The sequence below is a fragment of the Amblyraja radiata genome, chromosome X (assembly GCF_010909765.2).
Source record: "Amblyraja radiata isolate CabotCenter1 chromosome X, sAmbRad1.1.pri, whole genome shotgun sequence".
Lineage (NCBI taxonomy): Eukaryota > Metazoa > Chordata > Chondrichthyes > Rajiformes > Rajidae > Amblyraja > Amblyraja radiata.
The window spans coordinates 14,279,360-14,297,639 of NC_045999.1; the positions used below are offsets into that span (position 1 = coordinate 14,279,360).

At 48.1% G+C, this 18,280-nt stretch overlaps 1 protein-coding gene across 3 annotated transcripts in view; it reads right to left on the minus strand.

Moving 5' to 3' along the window:
• vps13c (vacuolar protein sorting 13 homolog C) overlaps positions 1 to 13,601 on the minus strand; it is a 294,729-nt gene extending 281,128 nt beyond the window's left edge. For all 3 annotated transcript variants that reach the window (XM_033014961.1, XM_033014960.1, XM_033014962.1), the window contains exons 1-3: positions 13,460 to 13,601; positions 5,626 to 5,669; positions 657 to 699 (exon numbers count right to left, since the gene is read on the minus strand). In XM_033014961.1, the coding sequence (XP_032870852.1) occupies positions 657 to 699; positions 5,626 to 5,669; positions 13,460 to 13,559 (187 nt within the window). In that variant the 5' untranslated portion in view covers positions 13,560 to 13,601. The remainder of the gene's footprint in view (positions 1 to 656; positions 700 to 5,625; positions 5,670 to 13,459) is intronic.
• Between the last annotated feature and the right edge of the window lie 4,679 nt (positions 13,602 to 18,280).

The following is an 18,280-nucleotide window of genomic DNA, read 5'->3' on the forward strand; positions in this document are numbered from 1 at the left end:
TATCCCACAATAGTGATAAACAGTGAACATGCCAAACATGCACACTTTTAGTTTTAAGTATTTTCTATTTTAGTCTAAGAAAGCATTCCTTTTGATTGATTGATTGAAAGATGCAATATGGAAACAGGCCCTTCTGCCTACTGATTCCACGCTGAACAACGATCACCCATTCACACTAGCTGCATGTTATCTCACTTTTGCATCCATCACTACACATTAGGGGCAATTTATAGAGGTGAAAACCCTCCCTCTTTTGATACGAGAAGAAACCAGAGGAACTACACGATTTCACAGTGGGAACGTGCAAACTCCACATCGACAGCAACCAAGGTCAGTGTCAAACCCGGGTATCTGGCACCGCTACCAGCTGCACCACAGTGCCGCCCTCTAATTTTGTGCAGTTACATCAAAAACATAAGCTGCAATGCCATCCAGGTACAGTAAAATCAATCTGAAATTTATTTCACACACAACAAAGAAAGTTATACTGTGTTGACATTAGTTGAGCAAACATTGGGCAGTGGCCACTTATTCTCTGTATTCATATTCCACCCTTACTATGCAAAATACTAATAATGTGATTACCATTGCCAACTGAAAAGTCATGCTCAGAGGAATGCAAAACTGTACAATATATGAAACTGTACTTTACATACCTATTTGTCCTGCCTTGATTTTGAAAGGTACATCAAAATCACTCTGTTTGGGAAGAAAAAAGGAGGAAATAAAACAGTAATTTTAGTACAATTAAATGCACTATAGTTTAAAGTTACAATGCAGAAACAGGCCCTTCGGCCCACCAAGTCTGTGCTGACCAGTGATCCCGTACACTGGTACTATCCTACACACTAAGGACATGTTATAATTTCACTGAAGCTAATTAACCTACAAATCTGTATGCCTTTGTGGAGTCTATGGGGAAATCGGAGCACCAGGAGAAAACCCACGCAGGTCAAGAGGAGAACGTACAAACTCCATACAGAACGCACCCGTAGTCAGGATCGAATCTGGGTCTCTGGCGCAGTAAGGCAGCAACTCCACTGCTGCGCCATCGTGCATCAATAAAAATTTGAATCCAATGCATAAAAGTGGCTTAGAGAACATTCCAGAACCTGCAAAAGCCTCACCCTCCCTAACTTGAGCTATGCATACTCAATTATAAACCCTTTTTCTGAACAATAGAATAACTATAGTGCAGGAGGCAGCCATTCAGCTCATTGGCTGCAATGCTCCACCCCAGAGCAATTCACTCGTTTCAACATTTCCCCTTACTCTTTGCCTTGCAAGTTCTTTACGATATTATCATCCTATTTCTTGATTAGTACAGGTGTCAGAGGTTATGGGGAGGAGGCAGAAGAATGGGGTTAGGAGAGAGAGATAGATCAGCCATGATTGAATGGCGGTGTAGACTTGATGGGCCAAATGGCCTAATACTCCTAATCCTTATGACCTTAATTTCATCGAAGGACACACTGGAACCTGCCTCCAGCACATTTGTAAGACTTGCACTCCAGGTTCCGATAGTGGTGTGTGAAAAAGCTTATTCTCATATCACTTCTAATTCCCTTTCCCTTTATTTGAATCTGTGACCGCCAGTCCTTGACCCCTTCACCAAACTAGAAAACACTCAGTATAATGACATTTATTTAATATATTTCCTGACATACTCATATACCTTCATCCACATTTGTGTTGGTAATCTGTCTGGTTGTACACGCCTACATTTCTAGTGTCCATCCATGTTTCTCCAGCTTAGAAACATAGAAAATAGGTGGAGTAGGCCATTCGACCCCTCGAGCCAGCACTGCCATTCAATATGATCATGACTGATCATCCAAAATCAGTACCCCGTTCCAGCTTTTTCCCAATATTCCTTGGTCCCTTAGTCCTAAGAGCTAAATCTCTCTCTCTCAGCTTAAAGTCCTTTCACCCATTTGGTCCTGGAATCCACTCCCCAAGCCCCACCACTTCCCCTCAGAACTCTACTTTGACCAAGCTATTGATCTTCATATGCAACATATCCTGCAATAAAATTGGAACAATTTGCGGAGCCATTGATTCTACGTTACATCAGACAGCAGAGAAACAGGTGCTTTGGCACAACTCGCCCATGATCTCCACCCTCAGATCCCCTCTAAATCCTTCCCCTCTCACTTTAAACCTATCCCTCTGGTTTTAGACTCCCATTCCCTGAAAAAAGGATTGTGACAATCCATCTTATCTATCCCCTTCATGGTTTTAAAAACTAAAGATCACCTCACAACTTATTTTAGTCCAGTGAAAACAGTCCCAGTCTGTCCAGCTTCTCCTTATAGTTCAAGCCCTCCAGTCCCAGCAATATCCCTGTGAATCTTTTCTGCCTGCACTGGCTTAATCACACTTCCTATAGTGTGGCAACCAGACCTGCACACAACAGTCCATGTGCAGACCCACTGACGTCTTGTACAGCTGTAACATGGCTTCCAAACTAGAAAACAGATATTCCCCACAGATGTCTGAACAACCCTCCCACAAGCTAGCACGTAACCCTGACCTTTCAACCCATCTTGTTGCAAACATTGGACTATTACTCTCGAACTGCAAAGCTACAATGCTGCAAAACTGTATTCTGCGCTCTTTGCTTTGCTCAACCTGTTGTACTTTGTGGCTTCTGTAGTTGTATATAGAATGATCTGATTTTATTGGATAGCATGCAAACAAAAGCTTTTAATTGTGCCTTGGTGCCCATGACAATAATAAACCATTTGAGTTATGGCCTGAGTAAGCACGGCTTCAACTGATATAATTTAATAACATCTATTTATGGAGCACCTTGAATGAAGAAAGATGCTACCAAGCAATTCCAGGAACAGTGTGATCAAAGTGCACAAGAAAAAAATTGGTTTGATCATCAAAAGAGGCAGATCTTTGAAGGCATTTTAAAGACTGAAAAGAGGTCAATTAATATTAGTAGGGAACTGCCTAGGGCCATGGAAATCAATATGCTCATCGGAACACTTAACGCACAGCTATAAAATAGACCAGTCCTAGAAGTGCAAAGACAAAGGGTTATAGGGCCACATTGGATATCTGTGAATGGGTGGGATTAGAAAACAAACAGTGAGAAATGTAAACTCATGGCATTGCTTAACCAAGGGCCAATTGTCGTGCATTCAGGTGATGAAATGTGATCAGAGATAGACGAAAGGCAGAGTTTTGCAACCCTCAAGCTCACCCAGAAAAAAACAAGGATGTTCTGCCAGAAATGCATTGGTTTTGGACAAGGGCAGCATGGTGGCGGCGCAGTGATAGAGTTGCTGCCTACAGCGGGAGAGACCCGGGTTCGATCCTGACTAGGGATGCTTGTTTGTATGGAGTTTACATGTTCTCCCCGTGACCTGTGTGGGTTTTCCCTGGGGAGCGGATTCTTCCCATACTCCAAAGACGTGCAGGTTTGTACGTTAATTGGATTGGTAAAATTGTAAATAGTCCATAGTATGTGTGTGTGTGTGTGTCTGTAGGTTAATGTTAATGTGCAGGGATCGCTAGCTGACGTGGACTTGGTGGGCCGAAGGGCCTGTTTCCGTGCTGTATCTCTACACTAAACTAAATAACAGAAGTATGGGCTATCTGTGACAGAAGCAGGCAGGCGATGATAGAGACAAAAATTGTAGATAAAATTGACTGAAGGTCATCTCAGGGTCAGATATACCTAACCATCAGGAAGAGCAAAGAATATAACATTGACTTGGGTCTTTCTGATACAGTGCCCTCCATAATTTTTGGGACAAAGATCCATCATTTATTTATTTGCCTCTGTACATCACAATTTGAGATTTGTATTGGAAAAAAATCTGGTGGTTAAAGTGCACATTGTCAGATTTTATTAAAGGCCATTTTTATACCTATTGGTTTCACCATGTAGAAACCAATAGGTATACAGCTGTGTTTATACATGGTCCCTCCATTTCAGGGCACCATAATGTTTGGGACACATGGCTTCACAGGTGTCTGTAATTGCTCAGGTGTGTTTAATTGCCTCCTTAATGCAGGTATAAGAGAGCTCTCAGCACCTAGTCTTTCCTCCAGTCTTTCCATCACATTTGGAAACTTTTATTGCTGTTTATCAACATGAGGACCAAAGTTGTGCCAATGAAAGTCAAATAAGCCATTATGAGACTGAGAAACAAGAATAAAACTGTTAGAGACATCAGCCAAACCTTAGGCTTACCAAAATCAACTGTTTGGACCATTGTTAAGAAGAAAGAGAGCACTGGTGAGCTTACTAATCGCAAAGGGACTGGCAGGCCAAGGAAGACCTCCACAGCTGATGACAGAAGAATTCTCTCTATAATAAAGAAAAATCCCCAAACACCTGTCCGACACATCAGAAACACTCTTTAGGAGTCAGGAGTGGATTTGTCAATGACCACTGTCCGCAGAAGACTTCAAGAAATACAGAGGATACACTGCAAGATGCAAACCACTGGTTAGCCGCAAAAATAGGATGACCAGGTTAGTTTGCCAGGAAGTACTTAAAAGAACAACCACAGTTCTGGAAAAAAGTCTTGTGGACAGATGAGACGAAGATTAACTTATATCAGAGTGATGGCAAGAGCAAAGTATGGAGAAGATCCAACTGCCCAAGATCTAAAGCATACCACCTCATCTGTGAAACATGATGGTGGGGGTGTTATGGCCTGGACATGTATGGCTGCTGAAGGTACTGGCTCACTTATCTTCATTGATAATATAACTGCTGATGGTGGTAGCACAATGAATTCTGAAGTGTATAGACGCATCCTATCTGCTCAAGGTCAAACAAATGCCTCAAAACTCATTGGCCGGCGGTTCATTCTGCAGCAAGACAATGATCCCAAACATACTGCTAAAGCAACAAAGGAGTTTTTCAAAGCTAAAAAATGGTCAATTCTTGAGTGGCCAAGTCAATCACTCGATCTGAACCCAATTGAGCATGCCTTTTATATGCTGAAGAGAAAACTGAAGGGGACTGACCCCCAAAACAAGCATAAGCTAAAGATGGCTGCAATACAGGCCTGGCAGATCATCACCAGAGAAGACACCCAGCAACTGGTGATGTCCATGAATCGTAGACTTCAAGCAGTCATTGTATGCAAAGGATATGCAACAAAATACTAAATATGACTACTTTCAATTACATGACATTGATGTGGCCAAAACATTATGGTGCCCTGAAATGGGAAACCACTGCTGTAATTTCTATATGGTGAAACCAAAATGTGTAAAAATGGCTTTTAATAAAATCTGACAATGTGCACTTTAACCACATGTGATTTTTCTATTACAAATCTCAAATTGTGGAGTACAGAGACAAATAAATAAATAATAGGTCTTTGTCCTAAACATTATGGAGGACACTGCAATTGTCTATCATAGATAGATATGCATCAATTCACAAAGCAATATTTGAATTAAGGCTGAATTTAGGCATCTAACAACCCCTCTAAGAATGAACACAAGACAATGCGCACACTGACTATACATTCTGTACAATAAAAAATTTAAAGCAGCACAAACCCTCCTGATGAGGGAATCCCTCGACCTATTTGGGGGTTGAAGCAGAATCAAAATGATATAAAGGTTAATACTACATTCAACACTTACCAGTGCATTTTCTTTGATTCTCAGATTTTCAAGCACCACGTTTCCTGTAACCAAATCATTAGAAAGGTTTCACATACTGTACAATTGTATCAGCTAAATCAAGCAATTCTCTCCCTTATTTACAGAAATTAAGACAAATACATTGCGACAGGACAGATAATGTCCATGTTTAAAAGACCCTAGATGTGCTCGTGTACATATCACAGAAGACCAACATGCAGGTATAGCAAGCAATTTGTCTGAAGAAGCGTGTCGACCTAAAACGTCACCCATTCCTTCTCCAGAGATGCTGCCTGACCCGCTTAGTTACTCCACCTTTTTGTGTCTATCCGGTTTAAACCAGCATCTGCAGTTCCTTCCTACACAATTAGCAACACACATTCAGGTTGAAACTCTCCAGTTCGCCATCCTTGGGATCAGACCAGTGCCAGACCTCAAAAAAGCAGGAGCACAGAAATTGCCCTCAGTAATTTTCCTCTGAGCAGAGGAACCATTATTTTAAGGACAGACTACCCTTGGGCCTCGTAAGGGTTCTGTGAACTGTCTGTACCCAAAGGTTTTTTTAAGTTGTTAATACTGCAGGGCTGCCAACATTGGGTGAGAGTTGAGAGTGAGAAATTGCGAGGGAAGGTGTGGGAGGGGGTGCTCCCCCTCCCATAGTAGGCTCCGGAGGCGGCACTCACCCGGTCCGCTCCTGGCTCCGGGCCGGGGTTCAAACTCCATGAGGTCTGGACAGAGCGGTCGACAGACATAGAGCCGCCGGAGGTGAGGGTGGGAGGTGTGTGCCGTGCCTCAGGGAGAAAGGGGGAGGGGGGTTGGTGCTGGTAGTTTGATAGCCCTGCTTTAAACCAATCCCCTCTAGTGCTTGAATCACATATCCTGGGGAAAAGACTATGCATTCACCTGATATCCCCCTCATGGTTTTTACTCACCTCTAAAACAATTTTTGCTTTATTTTGAACTTTCAGCACCCGCAGATATTTGAGCCTGAGAAATTTTGTGATCAGCGTGAGAGCATGAGAATTTTGTGAAATGCGTGAGTCTCACGCTCAATGCGTGAGAGTTCGCAGTCCTGCTAATAATGCAAACATTTTTTGCAAGTTCCAATTGTTTGGACACAAATCACTTATTACTGCTTTATAACAGTTAAGTTACTTTAAGACCATTTCAGAAATGATGGCACTCAACAAACAATCAACTAACAAATTAAAGCAAACTAAAAAGAAATAACATGTTCCCTTTCCTGACTCGACCTCATAAGTACTTTAACGCTGTTAACAGAGCAAAGGGATATTAATCTCAAGAATCAAAATGGGGAAAGTGGGGGCAATTTTGCTTAAATGGTAATTCTAAGCCCATTCAGATCTTCATAGAGTCAGAGTTATACAACATGTACGTGGCTGGCCCAATTTGTCCATAATGATAAAGTTGGCATTCTGCGTGCCCAGGGACTGGCTGCCGTTCCCAGATCAGCTCTCGCGTCCCAGGGACTGGCTGCAGTTCTCAGGTCGGCTCGCCTGCCCCGACCCTGCGAAAACGAATTGAAAAAAAACGTGGTTTTTCGGGTTACGGGCCAGATTCAGCCCGTGTGCCGTAGGTTGCGGAACCCTGTCCTAGATGTTTGGCCTCATTGTGGTCCTCCCCATGTTTTACAACCGATTCACCTGGTTAGTTTTATCTCTGGCTGCTTCATGTTGTCGGCGGCTGCACATCCAACCAAGAAAGAAGAGAAGAGAAGAGATGCGACGTCACTCACAGCCGCCAACTGACACGCTTCCCCAGACTGCGCAGATCGTTGTGATATGGCGCAAAAAGACAAACTGTGCAGGGACTGAAGACAGCGTGAGAATTCTGTCACCAGCATGAGAATTGGCTAAAATGCGTGACTCTCACGCTCAAAGCGTGAGAGTTGGCAGCCCTGTCTAAGGCTAGGATGTGACAACAGACACCCAGGGAGACACATACACAAAGGAAGACACACACACACACAGGGAGACAGACACACACACACACAGGGAGACAGACACACACACACAGGGAGACAGACACACACACACACAGGGAGACACACACGCACACACACAGGGAGCCAGACACACATACACAGGGAGACACACACACACACACACACACAGGGAGACACACACACACACAGGGAGACAGACAGACACACACACACACACAGGGAGACACACACCTTTCCTTCCCCCCCCTCCATCCTCCCCCTCCCTCCCTCTTTCCTCCCCTTCCTCCCTCTTTCCTCCCCCCCATCCCTCCCTCTTTCCTCCCCCCCATCCCTCCCTTTCCTCCCCCCCATCCCTCCCTTTCCTCCCCTCCCTCTTTTTCCTCCCCTCCCTCTCTTTCCTCACCCTCCCTCTTTTTCCTCACGCTTCCTCTTTCTCCCCTTTCTCCTTCCCTTCCTTCAATCCCTTACTACATTCCCTCCCCCTGTCTCTCTTTGCCTCCATCCCTCCCTTTTTTTCTTTCTCTCTCTTTCTCCCCTCCCTCTCTTTCCCCGGCCGCCCAATGCGAGTCTGGCGGGCAGGGTGTAGCGTGGATTGGCGGCGCTGGCGCTGCCGTGTGAGTTGATGGGCAGGAGGGAGGGAGCGAGGTTGCCGCGGTAGCCGGAAGCGCAACGCTCACAGACGGCGCACAAAAGCGCTGACACCCGCTGCCTGGGACTGACGCACTTCCCCAATTCGTGTAGATCGCTGTCATGCGGCGCAAAGAGACAAACTGTGCAGCAAAGATCCTATAGCTCCGCTATAGGATCTTTGCTGTGCAGGGACTGAAGACAGCCTGTCAGCGTGAGAATTCTGTCTTCAGCGTGAGGGCGTGAGAATTGGCTGAAATGCGTGAGTGTCACGCTCAAAGCGTGAGAGTTGGCAGCCCTGATACTGTCAGCTGAGTTAGGAAAGTTGCACTGGTGAGTTATGTCTGAAACTAAGCCTTAGTGAGACCACACCTTGGACTTGGAGTTTGTGCACTTTAATTCTCTTTACAAAGAAACAATATTTGCACAGAGGGAATGCAGGAAAGGTTTAATTGATAAGGTTTAGGCGTGGCAAATTGGCAGTATAAACATTTGTGTAAACTAGGCTTGTATTCTCTTGAAGGTGGACACAAAATGCTGGAGTAACTCAGCGGGCGAGGCAGCATCTCTGGAGAGAAGGAATGGGCGACGTTTCGGCTCGAGACCCTTCTTCAGACTGTTCTGTTGACTTTAGTTGAGAGATCCAGCATGGAAACATGGCCTTCAGTACACAGAGTCCACACCAACCATCAACACTAGTTCTATGGTATCCCTTTTTTTTCCACCCACTCCCCACACACCTGGAACACTTTACAGCAGCAAATTAGAAGAATGCCAGAAGTGCTATGAAATATTAAAATTATTATGGGGCTAAACAGGCAAGACGAAAAGAGGGTGTTTTCCTTGAGTGCGGAGCATGGAAACGAGGTTCACAGTCTCACATCAGGACATGCACATTAGCGCAGCAGTAGAGCTGCTGCCGTACAGCGCCAGACATCTGTGCTTACTTACACCTGTGCAAAGTCTGCACTGTCTCCCTGTGACCACGTGGGTTTTCTCCATGTGTTCGTTTTCCACCCACATCCCAAAGGCGTGCAGGTTTGTACATTAAGTGGCCTCTGCAAAGTACCCTGAGTGTGTGGGATGCGAAAGTGGGATAACATAGAATTAGTGTACAGGTGATCGATGGTTTCTGTGGACTTGGTGTGCCGAAGGGCCTGTTTCCTAAACTATATTGCTAAACTAAACTGAGAGATGAGTAGAAATAAGCTTACAGAGAGGGTGGCACATTTGTGGAATTCTCCACCCAGGAGGCCTGAGAAGACCCAGTTCATTAAAAAAAAATGCCAACAGGGAATAAGAGTAGGAATCGGATTTGACTATTTGTGCCGCCATTTGGCTGATTCCGCCTCAGTGACATTGTCCTGCACGAACTACATACCCTTTGATTTCCTTTAGCTTTTGTTTAAACTTTAGAGATACAGCATGGAAACAGGCCCTTTGGCTCAATCCATCCTGATCATCGATCACTGTTCCTACTAGTTCTATGTTATCCCACTTTCTCATCCACTCCTTACACAAAAGTGGCAATTACAGACACCAATTAACTTACAAACCCCCACATCTTTGGGATGTGAGAAGAAACCGGAGAACACGGAAGAAACCCTCACGGTCACAGGGAAAAGAGGCAAACTCTACACCGACAGCAGGAGAGGCCAGGATCGAACCTGGATCTCTGGCGCTGTGAGGCAGCAACTAATACAAGCTGCGCCACTGTGCCACCCTTAATTTTAGGATATTAATAAAAGTTGGTGCAGGAAAATGGTACTGACAAATGGCAGTGCATTAGTTTAGCAGAAATAGAAATGGATTAGTGTGAGAGAGTGTTTAGCAGGGAATCAGTGGGCCAAAGGGCCTGGTTCCATCCTGTGTGACTCTATGAACATAAGAGCAGGAATGCGCTTCTGCCATTATACTGGGCCTGGATCATCGTGTGTTGTTATAATTTCTATTGTGGGGTACAGCATGCCACCGATCCATTCCTGGGATGGGAGTGTGGGGAGGAACTGCAGATGCTGTTTTTTAATGTACAAAAATGCTGGAGTAACTCAGCGGGTCAGGCAGCATCTCTGGAGGAAATTAATATGTGACGTTCTGCATCTTTTTCACACTATTCCTGTTCTCCAGAGATGCTGCCTTTGAGAAGGGTTGAAGGTCTAGATATTGAGGATATCCAGGAAGCGTGGCATCAGGATAAGTGGTCAGGCATCAGGATAAGTGGTCAGGCGTTTAAAACTGAAAGGAGGAGAAATGTCTTTACTCAGACGATTGCACATTTTGTATTTTATATCCCAGTCAAAGTTGGGATCAACAGACTTTTCAACACACTAAATGAATCAAGAAAGGGGGACTTAAAGTATCATTGAACATGGTGGAGGGTGGAGGTGATATCATGACTTTATTGAATACAAATCGGTGCGGGTTTGAAGGGACGATAACATTTGTATTATCTGTAGTTCAGAAGAGATCCTGTATATAGTGCACCATATTTAACCCATTTCCTGTATCATGTTTTAAAAATCTTCACTGCAATAAATTTCAGTAGAATATTCTCAATCAGACCATTTAATAGACGACTGTATGTGAATGTCAACAAGTAAATTTCACAATGGACCAACTGGTGTCTGAGATGTAAAATAAGCTTATAAACTGAAACACAGAATTTAACAGAAGTTATTCATTCCCCATTTCCGTTTGTATTTTTGTACCTCAAAGCTTCATCTCAACATCTTTAGGTTAATAGCTGCAGTTCTTAAACCACAATCTGCTTTGCATCATGTGCAAACCTCATACTCACCCCTCGCCCCACTCCCTCCCCAGCCCGAACTCTGCACCCGCCAACTTGACTCAGACCCACCCCCAACCCCAGCACCACTGCCCCAGCCTCCTTCCCCCCTACTCACCCCTTTCCTCCAACCCTCGCCACCCACCCCCCCCCCCCCCCCACTTCTCCTCCCTGCTGGCCCCTCCATGGCCCTATTACCCTTCCTCCTACCTCTCTACACCCTTCCTACCATTCATACCATCCTCTACCCTTCCAACATCCTTCCCCTTTCCTCTCCCACCTCAATCCCCTTCTCCTCCTACCTCCATCGCCCCTCCCACCACTCTCCCTTCCCCCATTCTACCTTCCTTCCTCCCCCACTCCTTCCCCTCCTCCTCGTCCTATCTGCCCCCCAGCACCCTACCTCCCCCCCTCCTACCATCCACCCCTCTCCCACCATTCTCCCTAAATCCTCCTACCACCCTCCTCCCCTCCCTATAATCCTCATCTCCACCACCCTTCCCTCTCCTACCACCCTCCACCTACCTCCCCACAACTCCTACCTACCTCTCCTCCAACCCCTCCCTCTTACCTCTCTCCTCTGCTCCCAGCCTCCCCCCTCCTGTCACCCCTCCCCCTTCCTGTCACCCCCTCGTGTACTGTCACTCTCCTGTCACCCCCTCCCCCCTCCTGTCACCTCCCTCCTGTCACCCTCCTGTCACCCCTCCCCCTCCTGTCACCCTCCCCCCCTCCTGTCACCCCCTCCCCCCTCCTGTCACCCTCCCCCCCTCCTGTCACCCCTCCCCCTCCTGTCACCCTCCCCCCCTCCTGTCACCCCCTCCCCCCTCCTGTCACCCTCCCCCCCTCCTGTCCCCCCCTCCCCCCTCCTGTCACCCTCCCCCCTCCTGTCACCCTCCCCCCCTCCTGTCACCCCCTCCCCCCTCCTGTCACCCCCTCCTCCTTCCTGTCACCCTCCCCCCCTCCTGTCACCCCTCCCCCTCCTGTCACCCTCCCCCCCTCCTGTCACCCTCTCCCCCCTCCTGTCCCCCTCCCCCCTCCTGTCACCCCTCCCTTCCCCTCCTTCACCCCCTCCTCCCTCCTTTCACCCTCCCCCCCTCCTGTCACAACCCCATCCTCCCTCCTTCACCCTCCCCCCCTCCTGTCACCCCTCCCCCTCCTGTCACCCTCCCCCCCTCCTGTCACCCTCCCCCCTCCTGTCACCCTCTCCCCCCTCCTGTCACCCCCTCCTCCCTCCTGTCACCCCTCCCCCCTCCTGTCACCTCCTCCCCCTCCTGTCACCCTCCCCCCTCCTGTCACCCTCCCCCCCCTCCTGTCACCTCCTCCCCCTCCTGTCACCCTCCCCCCCCTCCTGTCACCCTCCCCCTCCTGTCACCCTCCCCCCCTCCTGTTCACCTCTCCCCCCCTCCTGTCACCTCCCCCCCTCCTGTCACCCTCCTCCCCCCCTCCTTCCCCCTTCCCCCTCTCTGTCCCCCCTCCTCCCTCCTGTCACCCCTCCCCCTCCTGTCACCTCCTCCTCCCCCTCCCCCCCCCCCCCCCCCCCCCCTGTCACCCCCCCCCCCCCCCTCCCCCTCCCCCCCCTCCTGTCCCCCCTTCCCCCCCCCCTCCTGTCACCCTCTCCCCCCTCCTGTCACCCCCCCCCCTCCTGTCACCCTCTCCCCCCTCCCTGTCACCCTCCCCCCCTCCTGTCACCCTCCCCCCCTCCTGTCCCCCCCTTCCCTCCCCCCTCCTGTCCCCTCTCCCCCCCCCCCCGCCTTTCCACCCCCTCCCCCTCCTGTCCCCCCCTCCCCCTCCTTTCACCCCGCCCCCTCCCCCCTCCTTTCACCCCTCCCCCCCTCCTTTCACCCTCCCCCCTCCTTTCACCCTCTCCCCCCTCCTTTCACCCTCTCCCCCTCCTGTCCCCCCTCCCCCCCTCCTTTCACCCTCTCCCCCTTCCTTCCCTCCCCGGTCCTCCCCCTCCTTTCCCCCTCCCCCCCTCACTTTCACCCTCCCCCCTCCTTTCACCACCCCTCCCCCCCCCCTTTCACCCTCGCCCCCTCCCTTTCCCCTCCCCCACCTCCCTTTCATCCCTCCTCCCCTCCTTTCCACCCTCCCCACCCTCCTGTCACCCACTCTTCCCCACCCCCACCCCTCCTGTCACCCCTCCCCACCCCTGTCACCTCCCCCCCCCCCTGTCCCCTCCCCCCCTTCCTGTCACCCCCTCCCCCCCCCCTGTCACCCTCCCCCCCCCCTGTCACCCCTCCCCCCTAATGTCACCTCCCCCCCCCCTCCCCCATCTCTCACTACGCCGTTCGGCCCAGTCGGACAGTTGGAGCCGGGATGCCGGGGCCGGGGAGGAGGTGAGGCCGGGGGTTGGGTTGGGGGCAGAGTGAATGTGGGTGAGGAGGGTGGTGAGTGTGTGTGTGGGTGAGCTGGGGGCAGTGTGTGTGAGGAGGGGGTGGGGGGGGGCGCGGTGTTACCTCCCCAGATGCTGAGCTTGAGCTGCGACTTGTCCAGATTCTCCACATAATCCCCCAGGAAGCGGTTGAGCAGCTCGGCCACCAGCGACTCAAACACCATCGCTCCCGCCGCCTCTGCGCGCTCCCGTCACCGTGCGCGCTCCCGAGACCGCTCAGCGCTCACGACCCTGCGCGCGCCCCCGAGACCGCCCAGCGCTCACGTCGCTGTGCGCGCTCCCGTCACCGTGCGCGCTCCCGAGACCGCTCAGCGCTCACGACACTGCGCGCGCCCCCGAGCCAGTCCCGCGCTTCCAGGCGCGCCCCCGCTGCCTTGTCTACATTGCAAGCTGTCAAGGAAAGTGTCTGAGATTCAGCCCCCAGTAACAACTCTTACTGCCTCCAACTCTTATCAATTACCCAGGATTATAAAACAGCAGGGATGAAACATAGATTATAGAAGCAGGACTAGGCCATTCGGCCCTTCGAGCCAGCACCGCCATTCAATACGATCATGGCTGATCATCCAGAATCAGTACCTCGTTCCTGCTTTCTCCTAGACCTAAGAGCTATATCTAACTCTCTCTTGAAAACATCCAGTAAATTGGCCTCCACTGCCTTCTGTGGCAGAGAATTCCACAGATTCACAACTCTCTGGGTGAAAACGTTTTTCTTCATCTCCATCCTAAATGTCCTACCTCTAATAAGTGAATTCGGTATTCCAAAAAACGCAGGGAATCATGAGATTTGTCAACGGTCATCTCTATTCTACTAAAAGTCTTCCCTTTGTTCTCAACATCCTAAATGTCTGTGTGAGCCAGCTTTCTTTTAATCTCCTTAATTTATATCTTCTTCCAAACGCTAGGCCACAGCCTTCCCATTTTCACACATTTTACTCACATTTTTTCGCTTGACGGGACAGACAGCTTCCCGTCGCATTCCAACCTATATTTCCGAAGTTTCTTAAGTTTTACTCGTTTATTTCAAAGAATTAACTGCTTCTCAGTGGGAGACTCTTGCAGTGACATTGATGATGTCGCAGTGACATTGATGATGTCACAGTGCCATCTCACTGACATACAATCACAATGGATCTCATTTACAAATGACATCACAGTGGGACAGGGGTGGGAGATTGCAACCTTCACGTGATCCCACCAATGCAATCCCCCCTCTCTACTCCCCTCACCTCCCTCTTTACTCCCCTCCCCTCCCTCTCCCTCGCTACCCCCTCACCCTCCCTCTCTACCCCCTCCCTCTCCCTCTCTACTGTAATGTATTCATGCATATTCATGTATATTCTAATGAGTTGGTGTTGTATATAGGTAGGGAATGTTGGGTAATAAATAAGTTGGTTCAGGTCATATCTACAAGATAGGAACTATTTTGTTTCCATTGGCGACTTTGTATCAGAACCAACCAACGTGACGTGTGGAGTCCCGCAAGGTTCGATCTTAGGGCCCTCTTTATTCAACATCTACATGCTCCCACTAGGGCAAATCATGCGAAATAATAATATTGACCACCAGTGCTATGCCGATGACACTCAAATCTATGTAGCGCTATCACCAAATGACTATCGCCCCATAGATCTGCTGTGCCAGTGCATTGAGCAAGTCAAAGACTGGATGTGCCAAAATGTCCTCCAACTAAATAAGGACAAAACGGAGATAATTGTTTTTGGTGCTAAAAAAGAAAGGCTTAAAGTAAGCCAACACCTTCACTCTCTGTCCCTCAAAACTTCAAACAAAGCCAGAAATCTTGGGGTTATTATGGATTCAGATTTACATTTCGTCAGTCACATCAAATCAGTAACAATATCGGCCTACTATCACCTCAAAAATGTAGCAAGATTAATAATAATAATAATAAATTTTATTTGCGGGCGCCTTTCAAAGTCTCAAGGACACCTTACAGAAATTAACAAGAGAGAAAAAACATATAGTCGGAGTAAAATAAATAATAAGGACATCACCAATACACAAATTAAAGACAGAAATCGCTCCAAAGACAAAAAATCAAAAACACAGTGTGAAGAGAGAGGAGCGGCAGCTAAACCGGGCCAGCGTACACTCTCCCTTCCGACAGCCATCTTGGACACAGACTAACATATTCACTTACACACAAAAAATCATCCCCCCACAATGGTTACCACTCTGGGGGAAGGCACAATGTCCAGTCCCCATCCCCAGTTCTCCCAAAGCCAGGCCTATTGAGGCCTCCGCTATTGCCTCTATGGAGGCTCGATGTTCCTGGCCGTTCTGGCCGGGTGGTGTTGCCCCGGCGTCGGGAGAGTCCTCTCAGCGGCTGGGCCACCTGGAACGGCCGCTTCCTAACTGGGGACCGCGGCTTCCGAAGCCGACAAGGCCGCGCCAGTTTGGAGCTCCCAGGCTCCCGAAGTTAGAGTCGGCGCCGCCCGCTCCGCTCCGCAGACCCGCAGCCCGGAGGTGTTGATCTCGGCGGTCACAGCTCACCGGAGCTCCAGTGCGTCGATCCAGCGCGGCAACCCAGGCAAGGCATCGCCCGCTCCGCTCCGCGATAGCGCTCCAGCACTGTGCCGCCACCGAAGCCGAGGTGCTGGGCGGTCCCCGCCAGGAAACGGCGCTCCACGCCCGCTGGTAGGCCACGAGGACAGGTCAACGGGGCAGCCCAGAGAAAAAGCTGCCTCACCGACCAGGTATGGACCTAGAAATATTGTTACCCCCTACCCCCCACATTAAAAAGTCTATCTCTCCCACAAACAAGGCACAGGACTCACTAAAACTGCAAAAAAAAGTGAATTAAACGGACGGCTGCTGGTTAGCAGCCGTTCCCCAAGATGGCTCCTCCTCAAGAGGACTCATGTCAGCTCAAGACTTAGAAAAACTTGTACATGCATTTATTACTAGTAGGCTAGATTATTGTAACGGTCTCCTTGCAGGTCTTCCGGAAAAAACTGTCAGGCAGCTACAGCTTGTTCAGAACGCTGTTGCTAGAGTTCTAACAAAGACCAAAACATTTGAACACATTACACCAATTCTTAAATCCTTACATTGGCTCCCTGTATGTCAGAGAATTGATTTCAAAATCCTGCTGCTCACCTATAAATCACTACATGGTTTAGGGCCAAAGTATATCACTGACATGCTTCCACTATATAAGCCTTCTAAGATCTTCTGAGACCAATCTGTTAGTGATTCCCAGAGTAAATACAAAACATGGGAAAGCAGGATTTAGTTACTATGCAACAAATAGCTGGAATAAACTTACTGAAGATTTAAGACTTGCCTCAACTTTGACCACTTTTAAAACAAGACTGAAAACTTTTATGTTTACTTTAGCTTTCAGCTAAATCTTAACTACATTGCACTTTTAACTTAGGCACTTTTTATAATGCATTTTTAACTTTGCTTTTATTTTCTTTTAATTCTTCTATTTTATTTCATTTTATTATTTCAGTTTATTGTATGACATGTTTTTATGTGAAGCACTTTGAGTCTGCCTCGTGTATGAAATATACTATATAAATAAAGTTGCCTTACCTTGCCTAAATCTCTCTCGTGATCCAGGCAGCCTGCATGTAAGTTGTTATTCGTTCTGCTGTCCGGAATATAACAACATTGGCGACGAGGATGGGATAGAGTTTGTGAACTCATCCTTTAAATACATTGCAGGACTGTTTTGCAACACGCAGTATTGTTTAACAGTTTAAACAGTAAATACGGAGTTGTGTTATAGTTGTTTGTGAGCTGGACTCGAGAGGCCGCAGATCCTCCTATGCAGGGGACTGTAGTTTAAAACATCAGCTGTACAAGTCGGCGAGTTTGTCAGGCTATCTCTATGTTGTGTCTACGTGGCAAGATGTCGTCCGTCGGATTGTTACACATTTTAGACTGAGTTTTTTGTTGTTGAATTCTTTAAGCTGAATAGTCTTTGTACAGCTAAGTTTTAGGTGAATTGTTGCACCAGAACAGCCAGGAATTTGGGGTTTTTGAACGGACCTTTTATTTTTTTTAAAAGAGAACGACACGATGGCAGCTTCCACGGGATACATTGGAAACCTTGGCACTTTTGACAAGGGTAGAGAGCCGTTCAGCTCCTATATGGAGAGAGTGAACATGTTTTTTTCACGGCAAACAATATATTGGAGATTAGTGGTGAAGGAGAGATAGTGACTGAAACAAATAAGGCCGTTTGCGAACACATGAAAGCGATTCTGCTCACAGAGATCGGTCTTGAAGTGTACGGCACACTCGTGAATCTTCTTGCACCCATAAAGGCACAGACGTGCCATTCAATGACATTATAAAGAAGTCAACCCAAAGCCTCGGGAAATTGTAGAAAGCTATAAATTTGGCACTAGAAACCAGAAGCAGAATGGGACAATCAATGAGTACATTGTTGCCTTGAAAAACTGTGCACTGTAACTTTGGAACTATCTCGGACGAGCACTACGCAACAGATTTGTTTGTGGTCTAGTGGATGAACGAATTCAGTCCAAACTCATGAACACTCCAGATCTTACATTCGAGAAAGCATGCAAGATTGCTACCACAATGGAGATGGCATCAAAGAATGCTCACGAATTTCGCCCACCACGAACTGCAGTGGCCGTTTACAGTCACAAGGCAGTTCCTATGGCCAAACCAAGAGGCGCTAAACCAAAAAGTATGGTGGGGAGCCGAGTCCAGCCAGTTGTTATCGTTGCGACGGTAATTAATCACTCATCCCAGTTTTGTCAGTTCAAAATGGCCAAGTGCTATAACTGCCAGAAGAAATGCCAAATCGCCTCAGCATGTCGGGCCAAGCTTAAAACAGGAAACCAACAACCTGCGGGAAACAAGCGACAACACCAGAGAGGAGATC